Genomic DNA, 23,520 nt, shown 5'->3' with positions numbered 1-23,520 from the left:
TCCCCATTTGTAATATTTGCTATTTTACCCATTCATGAAAATGTTATGAGATGAGAAGAATGTGATTGTTTGGCCTTTCCCTGAGTAGTAATCCTTGTTGCATTTCCATCTGCCTCAACACTTAGCCTTGACAAAGAAAGTTCTGCCATTGTCTATCTTCAACCTTTCTAGCCCTGCTTGTGGCTCAGGAAGTGTAGGGATTCTTTTGCACACTCACCTACCAAGATAACATTTGTTTCATTCCCTGCCATTAAAACCTTCTCATTCACAGATCTCACCTCATGATTGCTGTGCTCTGGCAATCAGACCCACCATCAATTGCCTAAATGGCTGTTATCAGAAACCCCAAAAAACACCCAACCCTGTGATCAGGTCTTGTTCACAATAATTGCTGACTCCATCTCCTGAGGTAAAACCCCCTCATTCAACTCTTTGCAGTCAGATCCACTCAGTCATTGCCAACTTCTGTGTGGTCAGACTGCCCTGCAGCCAATTGTACACAGCAAAATCCCACAAATATCAGTGTGACAATAATATGAGATTGAAGGGTCCCCATGACAGCCAAAACTCTGAGATCAGCCTGCTTACATTATTTTATCCCCTCCCACAATCAATAACTCACAACAATTACACATCACCCCATGGTTCCTGACCGCAGAACCCACCAGATTGCTGCCATTAGATCTTGCATCAGAACAACTGCTTGACTGTGAAACGTCAAACTATGATCAGACCTGTGCCAATTAATATACACCAGTGGTACTGCCTCAATGGAGTAGCCATCCTGATAGTCTGCCATCTCTGGGGCCTCCTCCTTTGTGGATATTAGGATGGGAATGCTCAAGTCTACATTAGGGGTCTGGGCCCTCCTGGCATTCTGTGCCATCTTTTCCTGCAGGAACAGAGAGAACAGTATTAGTGGCAGCACTATCACAAACACTATACCCAATTACTTTGCTCATTTGCTGCTGATTCAGTGGCCAATGGCATGCGTGCTTTCAGTCAGCAGGATATCAGGCGGCAGAATCATCTTCAACTCTGCAGCTTCTGCATAAGATCAGCTTTGTCTAATCTTTAAAATAAAACAAAGAACTGTGGATGTTGAAGATCTGAAACAAACAAAAACAGGCATTGCTGGAGAAACTCAGCAGGTCTGGCAGCATGGGAATAGACCCATTGGTCCAACTTGACCATGCCAACCAGAGATCCTTGATTAACCTAGCCCCATTTGCCAGCACCTGGCCCATATCCCTCTAATCCCTTCCTATTCATACACCCATCCAGATGCCTTTTAACTGTTGTAATTATACCAGCCTCCACCACTTCTTCTGGCAACTCATTCCATACACATACCACCCTCTGCGTGAAAACGTTGCTCCTTAGTCCCTTTAAAATATTTCCCCTCTCACCCTAAACCTATGCTGTCTAGTTCTAGACTCCCCCACCCCAGGGAAAAGACTTTGTCTATTTAACCTATCCATGCCCCTCATGATTTTATAAACCTCTATATGGTCACCCTCAGCCTCTAACGCTCCAGGGAAAACAGCCCAACCTATTCAACCTCTCCCTATAGTTCAAACCTTGCAACATCTTTGTAAATCTTTTCTGAGCCCTTTCAAGTTTCACAACATCCTTCCAATAGGAGGGAGACCAGAATTGAACACAATATTCCAAAAGTGGCCGAACCAATGTCCTATACAGCCGCAACATGACCTCCCCATCCTATACTGAATGCTCTGACCAATAAAGAAAAGCATACCAGACACCACATCCACTATCCTATCTACCTGTGACTCCACTTTCAAGGAACTATGAACCTGCACTCCAAGGTTTCTTTATTCAGCAACACTCCCCAGGACCTTACCATTAAGTATATAAGTCCTGCCCTGATTTGCCTTTCCAAAATGCAGAACCTCACATTTATCTAAATTAAACTCTATCTGCCACTTCTCATTGCCCCATCTGACTGAGGTCACATTGTACTCTGAGGTAACTTTCTTCACTGTCCACTACCCCTTCAATTTTGGTGTCATCTGCAAACTGACTAACTGTACCTCCTATGTTTACATCCAAATCGTTTATATAAATGATGAAAAGCAGTGGATCCAGCATCGATCATTGTGGCATGCCACTGGTCATAGGTCTCCAGTCTGAAAAGCAACTGCCCACCACCACCCTTTGTTTTCTATCTTCAAGCCAGTTCTATCTGCAAAACATCACCAGAACTGAAGAAGGGTCACTGGACTTGAAGAGTTAACTCTGTTTCTTTCTCCACAGATGCTGCCAGACCTGTGGAGTTTCTCCACTAATTTTTGTTGTTTGTCAAAGCTTTGATTATCTTATCTCATTTTTTTTTTAGTGATTACAAAAGGCAGTATGCCAAACACTGAGATACTTTTTGAAGCCTATGTCTGCAAGGGCTATTGCTCTCCAAGGCTATATCTCTCGACCATCTTCTTGTTTCTTTCATAGGTGCAGGTGTCCCCAGGCACTTGGGGTACAGCTAAAGCTACCCCACAGGTGCAACAGGTAATCAGGAAGACAAATGGAAAGTTCACCCTTATTTCAAGAGGGTTGGTGTATGAGTGGAAAAATCTTACTGCAACTGCACACTTCTGGAGTACTGAGAGTAGTTTTGGTTCCCTTATTTAGGGAAAAATATAATTTCATTAGGATGATCCCTAGCATGGATAAGCAGAGAGTAAACAGTCTGGGATTGTACTCACTGGAGTTTAGGAGAATGAGAGCTGATCTGATTGAAACCTATGGAATTCCTGAGGGACTTGACAGAGTGAAGCTGAGTGGATGTTTCCCCTCATGGGAGAGTCTGGGACCAGAGGGCATTGTCTCAGAATAAAGGGATGTCAATTTAAGACTGATATGAGGAGGAATTTCTTCGCAAAGGATTTAGAGTCTTTGGAACTATTTGCCACAGAGAACTAGGGGGTAGAGTCCTTGTGTATATTTAAGGCTGAGATAGATTATTGATCAGTTGTGGAATCAAGGTTTACAGAGAATCCTTAGGAAAGTATCGTTGAGGAATTTCAGATTAGCAATGATGCTGTTGAACAGTGGAGTGGGAATGAAGGATCAAATGGCTGCCTCCTGTTCCTATTTCAGATGATCCATAGAGACCCTCTCCCTCCCAACAGCAATTGAAGACTAGCATCAAGAAATAGATTGGCACATCGTCACATTTTCTATACGTACCCTTTCCTCTTTAGGTCTCTCTGAGTTTGAGTAGGTGTCACTGGATGAGGAACATAGTCCCATCGTGCAGGAGCAAATGCCAGAAGCAGAAAACACATTTGAAATAGGTGCAAGAGTAGACCATACAATCTTTTGAGCCTGCTCCATCATGCATAAGATTGAGGCTGATCCTTGGCTTCAACTCCATGTTTTCCCCATATCTCATGATTACCTGAGAGATTAAAAGTCTGTCTATCTCGCTCTAAAGGGAAGGAGAACAGACAGCCTTGCTTAACTGAAAACTGATGCAGGGCACTAGGAATTACAAGCAAGAAGACTGTATCCGTACCAGTAGCAACAGACATGTTCCCATGAGTCAGAGTTCATGGTCTGAGAATGGAAGAGGTGCATCTAGATTTTTTTTTAAGAAAGTTACCAAAAGGATTGATGTGAACAGAGTAGTAGACATTGTTTACTTGGACTTTAGTAAAGCCTTTGACAAGGATTTGTATGGTAGACTAATTAGCAGTAAAGTTAGGACATGTGGGATTCAGGGTAAGCTTGCCAATTGTAATTGGTTTGATGGCAGGAGACAGAGAGTGGTGGTGGAGGGTTACTTTTCAGACTAGAGGACTGACACCAGCAGTGTTCCACAGGGTTTAGCTCTGGGTCCTCTCTTCTTTGTCATTTATAAAAATGATTTGGATGAGAAGGTAGAAGGCATGGTTAGTAAGTTTGCAGACAACATCAAAATTGGTGGCATAGTAGACAATGAAAAATGTTATCTAAGAGTACATTTGATCTTGAGATATTGCATTTTGGTACAAAAAACAGTTAACAGTTACACAATTAATGGTCGGGCTTTGAGCAGTGTTGTAGAACAGGAGGACTTAAAGATCAGGTACATAATTCTTTGAAATTTGCAGCACAGGGTGGTTAAAAAGATGTTTAACACTTGCATTCATTGCTCAGACTTTTGAGTATAGGGGTTGAACGGTCCAGGATATTGAGGTCTTATCTGGACTACTGTGTCTAGTTCTGATCACCCAGTTATAGGAAGGATGTTATTAAGCTAGAGATTTACCAGGATATTGCTGAGCATGGAATGTTTGAAACAAAGCTGGATAGACTGGAACTTCTTTCTCTGGAGAGCAGGAGGTTGAGGAGGTGATCTTTCCGAGGTTTGTAAAATCATGGGGGGTACAGAGAGGGTTAATGGTAAGCGCCCTTTTCCCTTGGATGGGAGATTTCAAAACTAGGGGGCATGTTTTTAAGGTGAGAGGAGAGATATTTTAAAAAGACACGGGGGCAATCTTTTTTACAGAAGGTGGTTCGCATGTGGAATAAACATCCCGGGAAGTGGTGGATGCAGACACAGTTACAATCTTTTTAAAAAAAACACTTAGATAAGTACATGAATAGAGAAGGTTTGTTAGGATATGGGCCAGGAGCAGGGTGACGGGACTAGTTGAGTTGGGATTATGTTTGGCATGGACTGGTTGGACCAAAGGTTCTGTTTCTGTGCTCTATGACTCTGTGTGCCACAATGACTCAGGGCTTTGAATGCATGAGCTCCTCTCTAATGAAACTGACCAACTGCATGAGAAGTTGTATACAGAGCATTCTACATTGGTATGTATAGAATGCAAAACACACTGTGCAGCCTGCATTGGTCAGTGGTGCTAGTGGCACAGAGATATTTACAGGAGATGCCTGTTGCATATCTGTTATCTTTCTCCAGAAAACTTAGGACTGAGAATGTCAAAGCAAATGATAAGGTAGTCACCCATTATAGTCTGAGCAATCTTCATTACTTTTCCACTTGGTTCCTGTGCAGGGGGAGCCTCTGTGCTGTAGGACCGTATCATAGAAGGTAGTTAGCACTGATCTTTATACTGCAGCCTCTGGAAATATGCCCATGAATACCTCCATGAAAACCATTGTCAAATGTCAGGATAGCACAGTGGCTCAGTGGTTAGCACTACTGCCTCACAGCACCAGGTTCAATTCCAGCCTCAGGCGACTGTCTGTGTGGAGTTTGCACATTCTCCCACAGTCCAAAGATGTGTGGGTTGGGTGAATTGACTACGCTAAATTGCCCATAGTGTTAGGTGCATTAGTCAGAGGGAAATAGGTCTGAGTGGGTTACTCTTCGGAGGGTCGGTGTGGGCTGAAGGGCCAAAGAGCCTGTTTCCACGCTGTAGGGAATCTAATCAAATCTAAAAAAATGAATATCAATCACAAGCAGAGATAAGTGAGTTCCTACCACCTTATCTGAGGCCAGAAAGGAAGTACCAGGTAGTAATAGTTGAGAGTGGAGGTCCCAGCATGACATGGAGCACTATCTGTTTAATGGGAATATCTTCATATTGTTTGTGAGCACTACATCCCTTTCATTGTCCAGAATAAATGAAGACACATCAAGTCACACATCTAAGACTCATTGTATTGCTGATTTGGCAAGAAAAGTGGTATATCATAGTAAAAATGTTCAAAACGTTCCTCCATGGTGAAGGCAAAGTTTCTGGGCAGATGTGAATCATTCACTGGCAGTAGATGTTTAGATGTTTCAGATTTTTTTTGTCAATGCAGGCACCTCCGAGTGGCATTTGTTTTTTGTTTGGCCTTCATTCTGAGTCAGAGAGGCTCAGCTGGAATGTTCCTGAATCAATTCGGAGTCCTGTTCACATTCACAGCATCTTGTCAAGACCTTCATGCTCTGCACCACACCCGTGGGCATCCACATACCTCTGTCTTTTGCATCTTTACTCTCTATCTATCATCCTCTTCCCTGTCCTACTCCTCCATCTGATGAGCTGGGTCCTTTCAGGGCCTCACTATCCTCCAGGTTCACCTCTCTGGAGGGTCATGTTGTGGAGTCTACTGTCGATCACAATGAGTGAGATCTTTACAAAAGGATATTGAAGGCACCATCCAACTGGTCTAAACAACAGGTTTGTATCTTCAGAAGTGAAGGGCCTGTTCAATTGTTGCCCCAGAATCGGGTGCCTTAGGTTGTAGAAGCATAAAAATGCTGTGGCACAGAAAGAGGCTATTTTTCCATCATGTCCATACTAGCTGAATAAACCAGTTCACATTCCACTTTCCAACACCTGGTCTGCAGCTTTTCAGGTTGCAGCATTTTAACCTGGATACAGGTTCCTTTACAATGAGTTGAGGGTTTCTGTCTCAGCCATCAAACTGGAAAGTGATTTCTTCTACCTTCTACCAATCACCTTAAATTTGTTACTTGGTAATTCACCTCTCCGCCCAATGAAGGGAAGCACACGATGTGCCTTTTTTAACTCATGTCCTGCCACTTTAAGAGACCTGTGGACATGCACTCCAAGTTCTCACACTTCCTTTGCTTCTCTCAATACCTTCCTATTTATCATGTATTCCCTTGCTTCCCCAAATTCATAATCTTGCTTCTCCAAATTGAATTCAACTTGACATTTTTCCACCTTCTCCACTAAACTAATGCCATCTTTTTTCTGTCAACAGCCATCTTTTCCACAATCAACCATCCAGCCAATTTGTATGTTGTCTGCAAATTTCCTAATCATGCCTTCCAAATTCAAGTCTAAATCATTAATGTGTGCCAAAAGCAACAAGAGACCCAACACTGAGTCCTATGGCATGCCGCTGGAAACTGCTTTCCATTCACACAAGCAACCATCTGTCAATGTCCTTTGTGTCCTGTCACTGAGTCAAGTTTAAATTCAGCTTGCCACATTCCCATGTATCTCATGGGTTTTAATTTTTCTGACCAGTCTACTGCATGGGAACTAGTCAAATACCTTACTAAAATTCATGTAGACAACATCTGCTTCACTGCCCTCATCAATCCTCCTTGTTAATTCCTCAAAGAATTTGTTTAAGCTGGTAAGATAAACCTTCCCTTAAAACCATATTGACTATCCCTGATTAAACTCTGCCTATCTAATTCTATTTCTCAGTATTAATTACAGTAATTTACCCATGACTGAAGGCAGATTGACAGCCCTATAGTTACTTGGCCTATCATTCACAATTTTCTTTGAATAATAGGACAAAATTCACAGACCTCAAGTCATCTGGTACCTTGGCTGTATCTAGTCAATATTAGAAAATAATCTTCTAGCATCTGCTATTTCCTTTGTTATTGTGCCTTTATTGTCTGGAACTCCAGTTTATGGATGAGTAGCCAGCTCTTCAAGGTGTACTCCTTGTCACTTGAAATGCATCTACGCTGTCTGGATGTAGTATAGAAGAGCTACTGAAGTCTGAACAGAAGGAGTACAAAGGCCTTATGGCAGCTAATAGGGTAGTAAGCCTCCACATTTATGATAATATTCGTTATGGTCACTGACCACTGATCCCTTCCTGTCAATGAATCTGAGTGGGGATTCACTGGGTGGTCTCATTGCCATAGGAAAACAATTCCCACTGCACCTGGGGTAATCCAGGAATAGTGGCAAAACGAGTCCTCTGTTGGTGTTAAGCCCACGTTTATTGTAAATTGAATGAACGGTCCAGCTCTGGCAAATAAAGTACCAGTGACATGTGAAATGCAATGGTGTGTTGTCCTTTTGGAGGAGCCATCATAATTCACAGCTAATCCTTGTAAGGAGTAAAAAGTGAAGACGACCATGGTAAATGCATGGTGCCCAGTTTTGTGAATACAGGTCTTTTGCAATGAGAGCACAGACACCTGCTCCTGCGTTCACAATCATCTCTAAATAGCTCCTTTATTGGTGGTAGTTTTTAAGTGAATAGGGAACAATGGCCTAATGGTATTATCACTGAACTGTTAATACAGAGACCCAGGTAATGTCTTTGGGGCCCTGGTTTGAATCCCACCATGGCAGATGGTAAAATCTGAACCTAATAAAAATCTGGAACAAATGGGACGAGGTAATTAGAGATTGGTAATAAATGCTGGCCTATCCAGTGATGTCCATGTCCCATAAATGAAAGAAAAACAATCTTTCTGCCACTTCTTTTCCCTTGAGATGTCCAGGACTCACCTTTCCTTTGGAGAGTGTTTCTGCCTGTCGCACCTCTGCCTAAAATCTGAGAACCATGCCCCCATTGCCAGCTGCTACCTTCTTTTAGTTAGTTGGTTATCCAGTTTTGCTCTGCTGTTCCCACAATGGCAGATAGACAGTAATCAGACAGACTCCCCACTCTGTCTGGCACCGTTACGGCAACTTGTGTCTCATGACCAAGCCAATTTCTTAGTGTGGCTGTGACCGGCTCCACATTTAGGACTGCCCTTTTCCCTTAGATAATGCAGGTAGCCCAGAATATTCTCAACTGTTACAATACAGAGGTGAACCCCTCTGTTAGTTAAACCAAATACAATACGAAGAAAAGCTCGCTTCACCTCTTAATTTGTTAAAATATGAGTGACAGAGAACTCCCAAATTCCACCATTTAAAGAAAATAACATCAACTTATTTTTTAAACTTCAAAAGTGAACATTAAACAAAAACTATTCATAACTCTAAGCCCCCTTTCTCTTAATTGCTTACTCTCTGCCTCCAACTCTATAACAGTATGCTGTTCCAATAATACTTATTAAAATTACACCCACTTAATTTCAAAACCACAGGCCTGCTGTCTTCTTCTGTGACTTCACTCTTCTGACTGAGGATCTCCCTGGGTCATCATCTTTCTTTTAACTGCAAATATGTTTCATATGAAAAGGTACCTTTGATAGACAGTGTTTCTTAATTTCTTGGAGAGCAAGAAATGGATGGGCACATAGTTCTCCAGTTTCTCTCTCTATGGCAGTTACTCTCTGACCAATTTTCAAAATGTCCGTATTCTTAAAGTCCAACATTGGATCGTTTCATTGGTTCAATTTTGGCAAAACAATAAATTTAAACTCAGTTGGGTTTATCATCCTGGGGCATAATTTAGACTGGCTAAATTCGAATTGTTGTCAAAACAACCAACCAAACTCAGGTATCCATTTCATAGCCAAATGCTGCATATTTTCAAAGTTCCAGTCCACTCTTGGACTGCCATCTAGTCATATACACAAGTGCCTATAATCTCTCAGTTCAGAACATCATTCTCTCTCTCTCAAGGATACAGTAAATGCCTTCAACTTCATAACACAACATAGTATGCTCTTTAAACAGTTTAATCGGTCTTAATGAGGGATGTTGCAGAATTGCTATTCCACTGTTCAATCACTTCAGGAATATGTTAAGAAACCAGTTAGTTCACTGCTGATATTTTCAAATCTTCCTCCATGTATCTCCCCCATTCTAACTCTTGACAGGGCCCAACAATCTGTCCCCATTCATCCTGCTTCTCTTTCCACAGTTCATGCTTGACCACTGTGCATTTCCAGTGTTTTCTGTTTTTAATTCAGATTTCCAGCATTCTCAATATTTACTTTTTATTGGTGCTATTGTGAGTCACTGGAGCAGTGAATGTGTGCACATGAACCAGTGACTTGTGTTGACAATGTGCACTTATGAAAACATAAATGTCTTTAGTGATACCCATTGATTCTCTGAGCACCTTTATTGACGAGACAAATGTTTAAGACATCTGCTGATTACAACAACAATCAAAGATAGGAATTAATTTTTTTAGAGAATAAAGGTTCAAAATCAAAGATTTAAAATATTAGAAATATGGATAAAATACAGGATACACTAAGGTCTGGCAGTACTTATGGATAGAGAAAGAGTTAATATTTCAATGTGACTCATTGTATTAATAGTTTATAACTGAGTTTGTTGAATTTTGATCTTATGTTTTAACAAATCACATTCTAAGATTTTGTACCTTTGTGAAATCCAAAAACTGCAAATCAGTGGTTTGGACGATTAATATGGGCATGGGAAGAGAGAAGTGTTTTCTTTAAAATATATGCTAATACTTTACTGTCACTGGACCATATTCCCATAAAGTGTCCAAAGAAGGATTTCTTAAACAAAAATTGAGAGAAATGTGAGAGGGATTAAAAATTAAAAACTCTGAAACCTGACCCTAGCCTGCAACTATTACTGCCATTTCCAGTATTAAACCATAAGAAATGAAGGTGGAGTCACAGGTAGGTGGAATATTGAAAAATTTGGTATGCTTTATTGGTCAATGCATTAAGTGTTGGTCTTGGGAGGTCATGTGTCTATACAGGACATTGGTTAAGCCATTATTGGAATACTGCTGGTGTCCCTGCTATAGGAAGAATGTTGTGAAACTTGAACTGTTTCAGAAAAGACTTACAAGGATGTTGCCAAGATTGGAAGGTTTGAGCTATAGAGAGAGACTGAATAGGCTGGGGTTATTTTTCCTGCAGTATTGGAGACTGAGGGTGACCTTATAGAGGTTTATAAAATCATGAGGGGCATGGATAAGGTAAATAGACAAGGTCTTTACCTCAGGGTAGGGAAGTCAAAAGCCAGAGGACATAAGTGCGGTGTGTGTATGGAATGAGCTGCCAGAGGAAGTAGAACAATTACAACATTTAAAAGGCATCTGGATGGGTATATGACAAGGAAAAGTTTAGAGGGATATGGACCAATAGACAAATGGGACTAGGTTTATTTGGGATATCTGGTCGGCGTGGATGAGATGGACAGATGAGTCTGTTTCTTTGCTGTATGTCCCTATAATTCTATGACTCTAAATAGGAACAGGAGTTTGCCCCTTGAGCCTGCTCTGCCATCCAGCAGGATCATGGGTGATCCAAAGGGTTTACTGATTCTCTCAAACAGTTGACTCATGATTTAAATAAGTTAATTAGGCTGCCTGCCTCAAATTTTAAAAGCTTTTGTTGATCTAATGACTGTGGATTGAGTTTTCAGGGTTTAAGAAATTCAAAGAGGGTAAGAAGGCTAGAACTGGCAAGGAACTGTTTTTCCAGTACTGTTTGTGGTCCAGGAGGAGCAGGAGTGCTGAATTTACCTGAAGCAAACTGTGTTTCCAACTCTGTATACTCCCAATCCGTGCACTGATCTGCTCCCCCGCGCGCCCCCACAATAGTTTCTAAACCTAAATAATGGCTAGCTACAATACAGGAAGGAAATTTCAAATGTGTTCTTGCTGTAAATTCCACAGGACCTTTACATTGTCCATTTTACAGGCCAATCTGCCAAGACTACCACCCCAACACTCCCTCTCCATATCTTCATAATTATTAGGGCTTTGGACTCAGAAACATCAAACAAAGATAACATATTTGCTCAAGATATCAAACTGGGAAGGGCAGTTGACATAGAGGCAGTAATTTGAAAATTAGTGTGAGTTGCACAACTAAGTATGAGTAAAACACAACATTTCGATTTGTACAATGGTTTTCATGAATTCAGCCAATAGAGATTTTAATGTTGTAATGTACAAAACACAGAAGACAACAAGTTTCCATAGATAGCATGTGGTAATGGTTTATTTGTGATGTTGATTGAGGAAGAAGTGTTAAAGAAGAGTCTTTGAAGTTCTTGTGGTGCAGTTGTCTTGCAACTCAGGTGGTAACCTCCCCAGTTCAGAGTCATAGTCCTCTAAGTTCAAGTCTCATTTCATGACTAGTTGGCAATGTCTGGTGGCTGACAAGACAATGCATAATGTAATTGGCAAGGAGAAACAGGTAGATAGGAGAGTGAAGAAGGAATTTGGTATACAGTACTTGCCTGTATTGGGCAGTGAATGAAGTTGATGTGTTCGGAGGAAATATTGCAACTACACAGGACATTGGTTAGGCTACTATTGGAATACCCTGTGCAATTCTGGTCTCCCTACTATAGGAAGGATGTTGTGAAACATCAAAGGGATCAGGAAAGATTTATGAGAGTGTTGCCAGGGTTGGAGGGTTTGAACTGAAGGAAGAGGCTGATTAGACTGGAACTGTTTTCCCTGGAGTAAGGAGGTTGAGGGGTGACCTTATCAAGGTTTATAAAATCATGAAGGACATGGATAGGGTAAATAGACAAGATCTTTTCCTTGGAGTGGAGCAGTCCAAAACTCGAAGGCATAGGTTTAAAGTGAAAGGGGAAAGATTTGAATGGGACCTAAGGGACAACCTTTTCCCACAGAGGGTGGTACGTAGATGGTTTGAAATTTGAGTTGAATTTATTGTCACATGTACCGAGGCACAGTGAAAAGCTTTGTATGGAATGAGCTGGTGGAGGAAGCGGTGAAGGCTGGTACAATTACAACATTTAAAAGGCATCTGGATGGGCATATGAATAGGGAGGGTTAGAGGGATATGAGCCAAATGCTGGCAAATGGGACTAAATTAATTGAGGATATCTGATTAGCATGGACGAGTTGAACCGCAGTGTCTGTTCTGTGCTGTTTATCTCTATGGCTGTGATAAGTGCCAGGAAGAGTATTGTGCTCTCAAGCCAAACACCAAATTCAGAAATTATGGTTTATAATAAATGGAGAAGGGTGATCCACAGTGATGATCCTTTGTAATGTGAACAAAACTGAAAGAGATGGAGATTAGATGATAAACATTAACCAGGTTATGAACGATAACTATCTTGTTCTTCTCTAAACTAATGCCATGAGATCTTTTATGCCCAATTGAAAGAGGCAGGGAGGGTCTCAGTTTAGTAACTGATCTGTAAAACAATACCTCTGACAATGCAACAGTCTCAGTATCACACTGGATTGTCAGCAAGTGTTTTTGTACTTATAACTGAACCCACAACAATCTGACTCTGCCAGTGCATGGCAGATAAAATTTAATGTAAGCAAATGCAAAGTGGTGCAGATATGATGGAGTGAATGTATGCTTAGTCTTCCTTGATAGGTGTTTAATTAGCTAAGGATATAGGAGAATGTATATAACCTATATCCTAAAGTGTAGCCCCAGTGGCCTAATTGATAAGGCATTGCCCTCCTAAGCAAGGGATTGTCTGTTCAAGTTCCACCTGGGGTGCATGACTTTAGGGCAGCACAGTGGCTCAGTGGTTAGCACTGCTGCCTCACAGTGCCAGGGACCTGGGTTCAACTCCTGCCTTGGGCAACTGTCTGTGTGGAGTTTGCACATTCTCCCCATGTCTGTGTGGGTTTCCTTCGGTTGCTCCACTTTCCTCGCACTGTCCAAAGATGTGTAGGTTACGTGAATTGGCCATGCTAAATTACCTGTAGTGTTAGGTGCATTAGTCAGGGGTAAAAATAGGGGAATGGGTCTGGGTGGGTTGCTCTTCGAAGGGTCAGTGTGGACTTGTTGGGCCGAAGGGCCTGTTTCCACACTGTAGGGAAGCTAACCTAATGTAAACTCATTCTGTGAATTTATGTCTTTATTAGACCAAAGAGAAGATCCATGTCCTCTGACATTACTCTCACACTTTGCAATTGCTGCTTCCTTCATAGGTTTTCAAGCATCCAATGTGCTGAATTGAATTTTAAGATTATTGAGCAACACCATGAGCAATGGAAGAAGGGCTGAAACCGCTCATACTATATGTAAATATAGAATCATAGAATGGTTGCCATACATTCAGCTCATCCTTTGTGTCACCTTTCCACAAGAGGAATCAGCTATTTCCATATTGCCCCTCTCTTTTCCTGTAGATCTGCAAAAATATTCTATTTAGCTAATATTAGATCCATTTTGAAAGGCATAATTAAATGTTTCCAACACACTCTCAGGCAATGCACTCCTGTTCCCAACTACTTGCTGTTGATAAAGCTTTTCCTCATAACACTACTGGTTCCTTTGCCAGTCACTAGTATCTCCATCTTTCCACAAATAGGAATAAAATGTGCAATCTTTAAATAAAAAAAACTGGATATACTTTGTAGTTTTCTACCGAAATCTAATGAAAGATTATCAAAGTTAGACGTTTTTCATTGATAGACCTGCTAACCATTAACTGCATTTTTTGTTTTTATTTCAGATTTCTACCGTCCACAAATTATGACATGAAATATGTTTTACAATCAGACTGCAAAAGCTGTCTGAGTCTACCTACTTTGCACTAAGCTTCTCTGACACCATGTCTCACGTGGGTCTGCAACAAATGTGAGTAGGCGCTGCACATTGGGAAATGTGGTCTGCCCATTGCGAGCGCAGGTGCCAGTGATCAAAGAGAGAGGCCCAGGAAAAGACTACATTTCCCAGCAGGCAGGCGAGGCTGCGCGGCCAGTCCCCGGATGGCGCGGCCCAAGATGCAGCGCGAGCAAGAAGACCGTCTCTAACCGGCCATTTTGAGGCTAATTGGAGCGATTTCTGCAATCTTGCAGCATCCAGGGAGAATCTGCACTTGAGGGGCCCCATCATGCCCGGGAACTTACAGGAAGGCTTCGGTTGCGTCGTAACCAATCGGTTCGACCAACTATTTGGCGATGAATCCGACCCGTTCGAGATCTTAAAAGAGGCTGAAATCAAGAAAGACAAGAAGGAGAAAGACAACAAGACGGCCGCGTCTAAACAACAGCCCAAGAAGGAATCTCAGAAGGACAGGAAGGTGCCCGTAACATCCAGCGACGCGAAACCAGAGTCCCAAGCTCCCATGACCTCGAGAAAAGAAGGTATTGGAGCCTGTGCAGGAATGTTCCTATTACATTCATTATTCGCAGGGCCTGGTGGGATTTGGAAGAAGAGCATGTTGCAGTTGTTTTAGTTTTATAGAACCGCTTATGGCAAATGCCAGGTTGAGAAAACGTGAGGGACTGACTCCTTCCTATAATATCCCAGGGCTTTTTAATTTCCCCCGTGTTAGGCTTCTCCCGTCAGGCTGGGCCTTTGCCTGTGAGTGGGGTAGTTCTGATGGGGTTGACCCTGCAAATCCGCGTGCTTTGCCTTCACTCTTCACGCTGAGAAGAGAGTTTTGTATACGAACCCATATAGTCCCTTCTCGCATTGTGCTGCTTTAATGGGTGAGGGCTAGTTTATTTAATTCCTTCTTAAGGCATTTTAATGCAGAGCGTTTAGTTTTATTCGACACTCCCCGAGCAAGGCAACAAGGCTGGAAACGTGAGTGATCATTGGGAAACAATACTTTTACATTCGTCCCAACTTCGTCTTTCGCAATTCTAAATCAACGTTAACATTTACTTGGTGTCCCGGACTTTTTGTTTTGTTTTAAATAATGCAATGGTTTGTTGGAATAAGTCACTTTTAAGAGAATCATTTAAGCATGGCTAGTGTACGTGAATTCTGTATGACAAGTTTGTAGATGAAAGGTACAACTGCTTTATAAACCAGTTTAAAAAAAACACGTGGTGGATGCGGAGGTTTAGTCAATTCAATTTGGTAAAAGGGTGTTGTCCTCAGTCTTGCACGTGTTGATGTACTGTTCTTTGGTTCAAAACATAACTTTCCTTTTTACAGTAGGGACTTTAGTGTAACGGCTTCCATCTTGTGTCTCAGTGACCATATTTCCTGCTTGAGATTTGAAGGTGTTGTGCTTTGCTATCTGATGCATTGTATTTTAATTCATTTGAAATTGTTCAACTTGATAGAATATACACCCTGATATAATCAGTCATAAGTTCTGCAAGTTTTTTTACTTTAAAGGTTTTGAAACCTGTCATGTTAATAAAGGCAATTTCTTTGAAGCATGACTTACAGTATAATTCTGTTAAATGTATGTGAGATTGTTGATTTTCACTTTAACTACAAACACCATGCATTAAACAGGTTCTTGTAGAACAGTAGTACTTTTCCAAATGCTGGGCGAGAAGGTCTGGGTTTAAATACCACCTGCCCCATGCATGCCATAACGTATTTGAGCAAGTTGGATAAAATATCCACAACATGTATCAATCACAATGTTTAATGCATCATGCTTTTGTTGGGTTCCTTTGGAGTTGTAGAATAAGTGTAAAGAATCGTGGTTCTCCACTTGCATAATTTTATAGATAAATTGGTTCTTACTTTTGAAATGAACCAGAACTATCTTTTCAGGTAAATTTTTGAGAATCAGATATTTTATTGTAAAATAATATTAGCAAATAATGTTTGTTAGAATTCTTTCAGTGTGGAAACCGGCTCTTCAGCCCAGTAAGTCCACACTGACCCTCCAAAGAGTAACCCACCCAGACCCATTCCCCTATTGCTCTACATTTCTGCCTGACTAATGCACCTGACCTAGACATCCCTGAACACAGCAATTTAGCATGGCCAATTCACCTAACCTACACGACTTTGGACTGTGGGAGGAAGCTAGAGCACCCGGAGGAAACCCATGCAGACACTGGGAGAATGTGCAAACTCCATGCACAGTCATCTGAAGTTGGAATCAAACCTGGGTCCCTGGTGCGCAGAAAATTTTGTATATAGGAAAACAAAGGTCATTTGCAAAATACAAGTAAACACGTGAGCAATACTGCATTCCTTCAAGATCCCTTTATTAGAATCAAAGGCTGTATTTGATAACCGGTAAAGAGGAGCTCCTAATGTGTACCAGTGTTTACTTCAAATTCTTCTATACTCAGTATATGTCTTACTTATGAATGAGCTTTTCAGACTTTATGATTTAATTTTTGGCTTAAAAATGGAATTTGTAATATTTTTTCAATGGCACATTCAGCACCAGATGTGCAAAGATATTCATTGTTAAATTTTTAGTTTTGTCTCTTTTTTTAAAATGCAAATTGTATGCGCTCCTTTTTGTTGCACCTCTGACTGCATGTTTAGTTCTCTTCTGTGCATCTCATACTTTCAAAAAGTAAAACCAGAGAAAATGATAACATGTGAATTGCAACCCTTGCTTCATTTGGAGCTTGGAATCCAGGCATTTCCATTTGAATTTGAATTCCATTTGAGTCTGTAAGTTTTGATGTTTGGTGCTTTACACTTTATACATTAGTGTCTAAGTTCTAATTCTGAACATGTGAAGCTTGAGAGAGGTGCAGATTTGAAAGTTCATTTAAAAAAAAATTAAATGTGCCCCAAAGTTTCATGCTTCATATCTTGGAATCAAAGACAGAGATGGCAAATATAAACCTCTAAAACTGTGGATCCTGAAGTTAATTGAATTTTCATTTCAATTTGTACGATGTATGACTATTTTTCTTTTCAAGGAGTTGCTCTAAAACTTTGCTTTTTTTTAGTACCTTGGGTGCTTCGCAACAATTTGAAGTATTTTTGAAGTTAACGTTTTAAAAGGCAAACTTTCACATTAGGCAATAAGTGACCAATTCATCTGTTTTGCTGGCAGCGAGAAGGAATAAATTCTTGTCCATTGAATAGAGGCATGGAATCTTTACTCCTATTTGAGCATGTTAGATCACTTTATCATCCACTGAAAGGTGACACTTCTCAAAAAGCAACAGTCCCTCAGTACAGCACTGGCAGCATTGATTATGAGACTGTTGTGTGGGTGCTGAGCCAAGTTGCTATGGTTTAATTATGTAGTTAAAAATTGCAAGACTAGGCATGACAATTTGGAACTCTTATAGATGTACAAAGCCATATTAATCACTGAATATTTTTACTTTATTTTTCTCATTTAATTCCTATAATGTGTAATGCTGGATAATCTATTTCTTTACTAATTTTTTTTGTTTCCTTAGATTTTGATCTTAAGTATCTACCTAGTACCTCTACCCATGTTGGCACTGTAATGCAGTGACTAAGCTTTTCACTGCACTGATTTGAGTACATGTGACGACAAATCAAGTCAAATTCAAGATAGTTGCCATCTGGATTCTATGGTCTAATTAATGTCAGTTCCTTTTATTTGTCAAGTGTTTTGTTGTAAACCTTGAGAGCAACTGATTCAACTCTTTAGCGACACTGCTCATCTCTTATTTTAACTGTCTGCTTATTTCTGTTGGCTACCTGCAACCCAGCTGTTTCATTACAGCTAACAGCAGATACACATGGTCCTGACATTTTATAACTCACTTGAGTCGATGACCTTAAAATGTGAATCTGTATAATGTATTTTATACTGTTGTAACTTAAGAGTACCTGCAAATATCAAAATGTAGTAAAGCTTAAATTTCTTAAAGTGAAGACTGGAAAATGCAGATTTTTAAGGGAAACTTTATTTGATGTCAGAAAAACTTAATTTATACATATTTGGGAACTAGATCCTGAGCTACAATTGAAAACTCTCACTTTGGTCTTTGAGGCTTTTGACATTGTAAGTGACACATTACATCTGAAAATGACCAATCAAATTAGTTTGTTACCATCATCAAATGAGTGACGTTTGGAGAATTGGTTGTTTGGCTGTGCCCCAGTTCTCTGAGTCAAGACTGATTCATTTGTTGGCTGGCTGTGTTCACTTAGATAAGAGCAACAGGGCCAACTTGTAGTTATTGCCACGAATTGAAAATCGATGTCATTTTGGGTAACTAATTATTTCAGGTGTATACTCTGCTATAGCAAACCAGAGAATGCAACTTCTGAGAATTCTAGAAAGTGGGTTTCAACGGTTTTTCAAAATTTATTATTTTGCTTTGTTACAAAGATTTTGTGTAAAAAGTCCAGGTATTGCACTTTGTTGACTAGGCAAATCTGTGGTAATGTAGGATTTGCTTTTGAGTATGAACTGAATATTGTTAACTACAGCCGGGCTCTAATTGTGCTGCAAAATTAAAACAACTGCAGATTCTTGAAATCTGAAGTGAAAACAAATTGCTGGAGACGCTCAACAGGTCTGGCGGCATCTTGGGGAGAAAGCAGAATTAATCTTTTGGGGTCTGATTCTAAAGCAGGGTCACTGGATGCAAAATACTTTCCTGTCACAGATACTACCAGACCTGTTGAGTTTCTCCGACAATTTTTTATTTGTGCTATGCTTGGAGCAATGTTCCTTCCTTGGACTGCGGTTCAAACACGATGCAAGAACCACATCATAGAGCTCTCACTTCAGTGTATCGCTGAGGCGTGCCTCGTTTTGATCCGTTGGAAATTGCAACCAGAAAAGCAGGAAATTCTTATTGAACTGTGACAAATCCGATTCTTTGGTCATATACCTTTTGTGATTTGTTAAACCATGCTGAGAGCGTATTGGCTGCCATGTCTGTCTGCATTGGCCTGAAGGCCTTTGGGGCACATAACGATTAAAGGACCCAGTACAAAGGCAAGTTTATTCCTTCAGTTTTTATTTAAACATATTTTAATCATTAGTTTTTAATTTAACACTTGTGCATTGCAATTTCTTTGACATCTGAGAGAGGAGGGAAAATTACTGTTTCTGAAGATGTCAAAAGACAGTTTTCTAGTTTTAAACCAGACCTAGGTTGTTTCAGGAGGCTGCTTCTGCCTGAAATTTGAGTATGTTTGTATTTTACAGAATATTTTGCTCCTTGGGAGCAATGTTTATCTTAGCGTCAAATGGTATAAATCACTGGCAGTGTGGTTTTAACCCTCACGCCTCACCATTTATAAACTTGTATTTTAGGTGTCAGAAGGGTTGGCAGGAAGCCTGAGCAGCAGCAGTCTCAAGGTGAAGGGAAACCTGGTGAAAGGAGGCCAGACAGAAGACCACCACCTCGTGAACGACGCTTTGATAGACCTGTTGAAGAAAAAGCTGATGGGGGTGAATTCTCCTCTGAAAAGTATGTGCAAAATGTCCTGAAGGTGGTTCAATATGGTTTGTAGAAGGAGATCTATTACTGTTGCAGGTTGACCTTTCTATTAGAGTATTCTTAAATTAATTTAATTAGATATATTTTTGTGTGCCATGGATGGTTAAGAATCATTTATTTATGCATACTAGCATACTTTTACCTCCATTTAGTGAGACTAAAACTTCAAATTTTTCAACTTATGCTTGCTTGTACCAAATGTATAATACAGTTGGTGAGATCAGGTAGTTCTTGTGATGTTCTTTTTGTGACATTTGCTTCCAAAATCTGCTGGAGACAAGGGGAGCACAGTGTCTGTGGTTAGCACTGCAGGGTCTAAATATTTCTTAAGTAACAAGATTTCTTAAATAACAAGCTTTCACCCTTGATCCTGCATCATCATACAATATCTGATTTGATCTTAGCTCAATTACCCTATCCTGTCCAAACCTATCACTGGTGGCATGGTAGCTCAGTGGTTAGCACTGTTGCCTTGCAGCGCCAGGGACCCAGGTTTAATTCCAACCTCTGGTGACTGTGTGGAGTTTGCACATTCTCCCAGTGTCTGCATGGGTTTCCTCCGGGTGCTCCAGTTTCCTCCCACACTCCAAAGATGCGCAGGCCAGGTGGATTGGCCATGCTACATTGCTCATTGTGTTAGGTGCATTCATCAGAGGGAGATGGATCTGGTTGGGTTGCTCTTCGGAGAGTTGGTGTGGACTTGTTGGGCCGAAAGGCTTGTTTCCACACTAGAAAATCTAATTATAACATGGTGAATCTTTTGGACTTCCAAACAGTGAACTAATGGTATTTAGCCTTTGAGGGCAACAGATGTGAATGTGATATAGTAATGGAACATCGTATACAACTATTTGCAAGCATGAATAATTAAGGGACTCCTTTTCAAATAGTTTACTAATCTGACCTCCATCTAAGTGATTCATTTATGATTACATAGTAAGTGTTGCATGTCAGATTCCTGATCCTTGCTGCCATGTCTCTTCACTATCTTAATATTTGACATTGTTCTGTATTTTTATTCATAGTTACCATGATATTTCGTCAACATGTTGTTCAGTGACAAATTATGGGTCTGCTGGGACAGATTGATTGCAGGTTTTGTTGATGAAACTTACTTCGCTTAAGCAGTTAATAGACAATTTCACCCACTTCTCTCCTGTTTTCTCTTTCTAATTAAGAAATCAAATGTATTGATTTGTGAAATATTTCATGGACCGATATTTAAAATATTTAATTGCAGTGAGATAGTAGTGAACTTGGATGTGAGCATAAGAGGTATAGTTAGTAAGTTTGCAGATAATACCAAAATAGAAGGTTTCCTCAGATTACAACGGGATCCTGATCAGATGGGCCAATGGACAGAGAAGTGGCAGATGGAATTTAATTTAGATAAATGTGAGGTGTTGCATTTTGGGAAAGCAAATCTTAGCAGGGCTTATACACTTAATAGTGAAGTCCTAGGGAGTGTTGCTGAATAAAGAGACCTTGGAGTGCACGTTCATAACTCCTTGAAAGTAGAGTCGCAGGTAGATGGGATAGTGAAGAAGGCATTTGGTGTGCTTTCCATTATTGATCAGAGTATTGAATGCAGGAATTGGGAGGTCATGTTGTGGCTCTACAGGACATTGCTTAGGCCACTTTTGGGATATCGTGTGCAGTTCTGGTCTCCTCCTTATCAGAATGATGTTCTGAAGCTTAAAAGGGTTCAGAAAAGGTTTCCAAGGATGTTGCCAGAGTTGGAGGATTTGAGCTATAGTGAGAGGATGAATAGGCTGGGGCTGTTTTCCCTGGAGCCTCTTTTAAGCTGACCTTAAAGAGATTTATAAAATTGAGGGGCATGGATAGGATAAATAGACGGAAGTCTTTTCTCAGGGGTAGGGGAGTCCAGAACTAGAGGGCATAGGTTTAGATTGAGAGAAGTAAGATATAAAAGAGACCTATGGGGCAACCTTTTCATTCAGAGGGTGGTACGTGTATGGAATGAGCTGTCAGAGAAAGTGGTGGAGGCACAACATTACAACGCTAAAAAGCATCTGGATGATTATATGAATTGGAAGAGTTTGGAGGGATATGGGCCAAATTCTGGCAGGGGAACTAGATTGACATGGAATATCTTATGGCATGGACAAGTTGGGCCAAAGGGTCTGTTTCCATACTGCACATCACTATGACTCTATAAATTCAATTCATCTGATTAGTTTTCAATCAGAAATAATAATAGCAGCAGTTGAAGTTTACTTAGTTGTGTAATCTAACCTGTAGTGCAGATATGAAAATAAATCTTGGTGTATTCCTCATCAGTCTATATGGATAATGTTTGTAGACAGCGATAATAGATTTGCAACTTGCTGTATAATCCTGGAGAGCAGTAGCATGGTACAGATGGCATTAAATGGTGTGAGCAATGAGCCATGTTCATCAAGGATAACAAAAGGACGTACCAAATAAAGTAATTAGACTGCAAAATTGCAGCCTCTGGTCTGGGTGGATTGCATCATGTATTTTCGAACAGTCGGAAAAGATGAGAGGCATTAAGGAGTCGTGTATGAAGACTGTTGGATAACTACCGTACTTCCTGTATTTAAGATGTGGGAAATAGAACATGTCTTGTGAGTTATGGACAAATCAGTGTAACATCAGTTCTGTGAAAATAATAACATCCTTAGTAAAGGAGAACACCTAAATTGGAAATGCCATGGATTTCAAAAATGAAAATTTTTTTTTCATACCTTGATTTTTGTTTTAATGAGTTAGCAATCTAGTCAGTGGTAATGCAGGAAGTGAAATTTATCTGGAGGTCAGTCAGAGAATTTGGATTTGGGGAAGAAGTGACAAAGTAGATTACTCAAGACATTAAGTAATTATGGGAATAACAGTTATTTAGAATGGGAGAAGGTGGATGTGTTTCACAGATAAAATAAACCCAAGATCTCGAGGATACTGGAAATCTTCAATAAAAAACAGTCTGAAGGGTCACTGGACCTGAAATGTTAACTCTGCTTTCTCTCCACAGATGTTACCAGACTTGCTGAATTTCTGCAAGCCAATTTCTGCTTTTGTTTGTGTTTGACAGTACTTATTGGACCTCTGCTCTTCACAAAATGATTTGGATGTGAATATAGGATATATGGTTAGTAAGTTTGCAGATAACACCAAAATTGGTGGTGTAGATAGTTAAAAAGAATATCTCCCAGTACAATGGGACCTTGATCAGATGGTTCTATGGGTTGAGTGGCGGAGGATAGTTAATTTTGGTAAGGCAAACTCAGTAGGACTTATACAGTTGATGATAGGGCCCTGGAAAGTGTTGTCGAACAAAGACCTAGGGCTGCAGGTGCATTGTTCTTGAAAGTGGAGTTTCTGGTTTCCAGTGGTGTAAAAGGTGCTTGAAGTGCTTTCCTTCGTTGGTCAGAGCATTTGAGTTTGGGATGTCACTTTGCAGGTGTGCAGGACATTGAGGTCACTTTTAGAATGTGTTCAGTTCTAGTCTCCCTGCTACAGGAGAGATGTTAAATTTGAAGCGGTTCAAAAAAGATTTCCAAGGATGTTGCAAGGATTGGAGGGTTTGAGTTATAGGGAGAGACTGAATAGACTGGGGCTTTTTTCCTTGGAGCATTGGAAGTTGAAGGGTGCCATTATACAAGTTTATAAATCATGAGAAGCATATATAGAGTGAATAGCCAAGCTCTTTTTCCCAGAATAGGGAGTTCAAAATTGGAGGGCATAATTTCAAAGTGAGAGGGGAAAGATTTAAAAGGGACCTAAAAGGCCAACTTTTTCCCACAGGGTGGTGCGTATATAGAACAAACTGCTAGAGGTGGTGGTGGA

General features: G+C 40.4%; 1 protein-coding gene across 2 annotated transcripts in view; it reads left to right on the top strand.

Annotated features, from left to right (window-relative positions):
* The first annotated feature begins 14,309 nt into the window (after window positions 1-14,309).
* LOC132819066 (SERPINE1 mRNA-binding protein 1-like) overlaps window positions 14,310-23,520 on the top strand; it is a 47,771-nt gene continuing 38,560 nt past the window's right edge. For both annotated transcript variants that reach the window (XM_060830392.1, XM_060830390.1), the window contains exons 1-2: window positions 14,310-14,676; window positions 19,506-19,662. In XM_060830392.1, coding sequence (XP_060686375.1) covers window positions 14,424-14,676; window positions 19,506-19,662 — 410 coding nt within the window. In that variant the 5' untranslated portion in view covers window positions 14,310-14,423. The remainder of the gene's footprint in view (window positions 14,677-19,505; window positions 19,663-23,520) is intronic.

This window comes from Hemiscyllium ocellatum, chromosome 9 (genome assembly GCF_020745735.1).
Source record: "Hemiscyllium ocellatum isolate sHemOce1 chromosome 9, sHemOce1.pat.X.cur, whole genome shotgun sequence".
Lineage (NCBI taxonomy): Eukaryota > Metazoa > Chordata > Chondrichthyes > Orectolobiformes > Hemiscylliidae > Hemiscyllium > Hemiscyllium ocellatum.
This window is presented reverse-complemented; position numbering and strand designations above follow the sequence as displayed.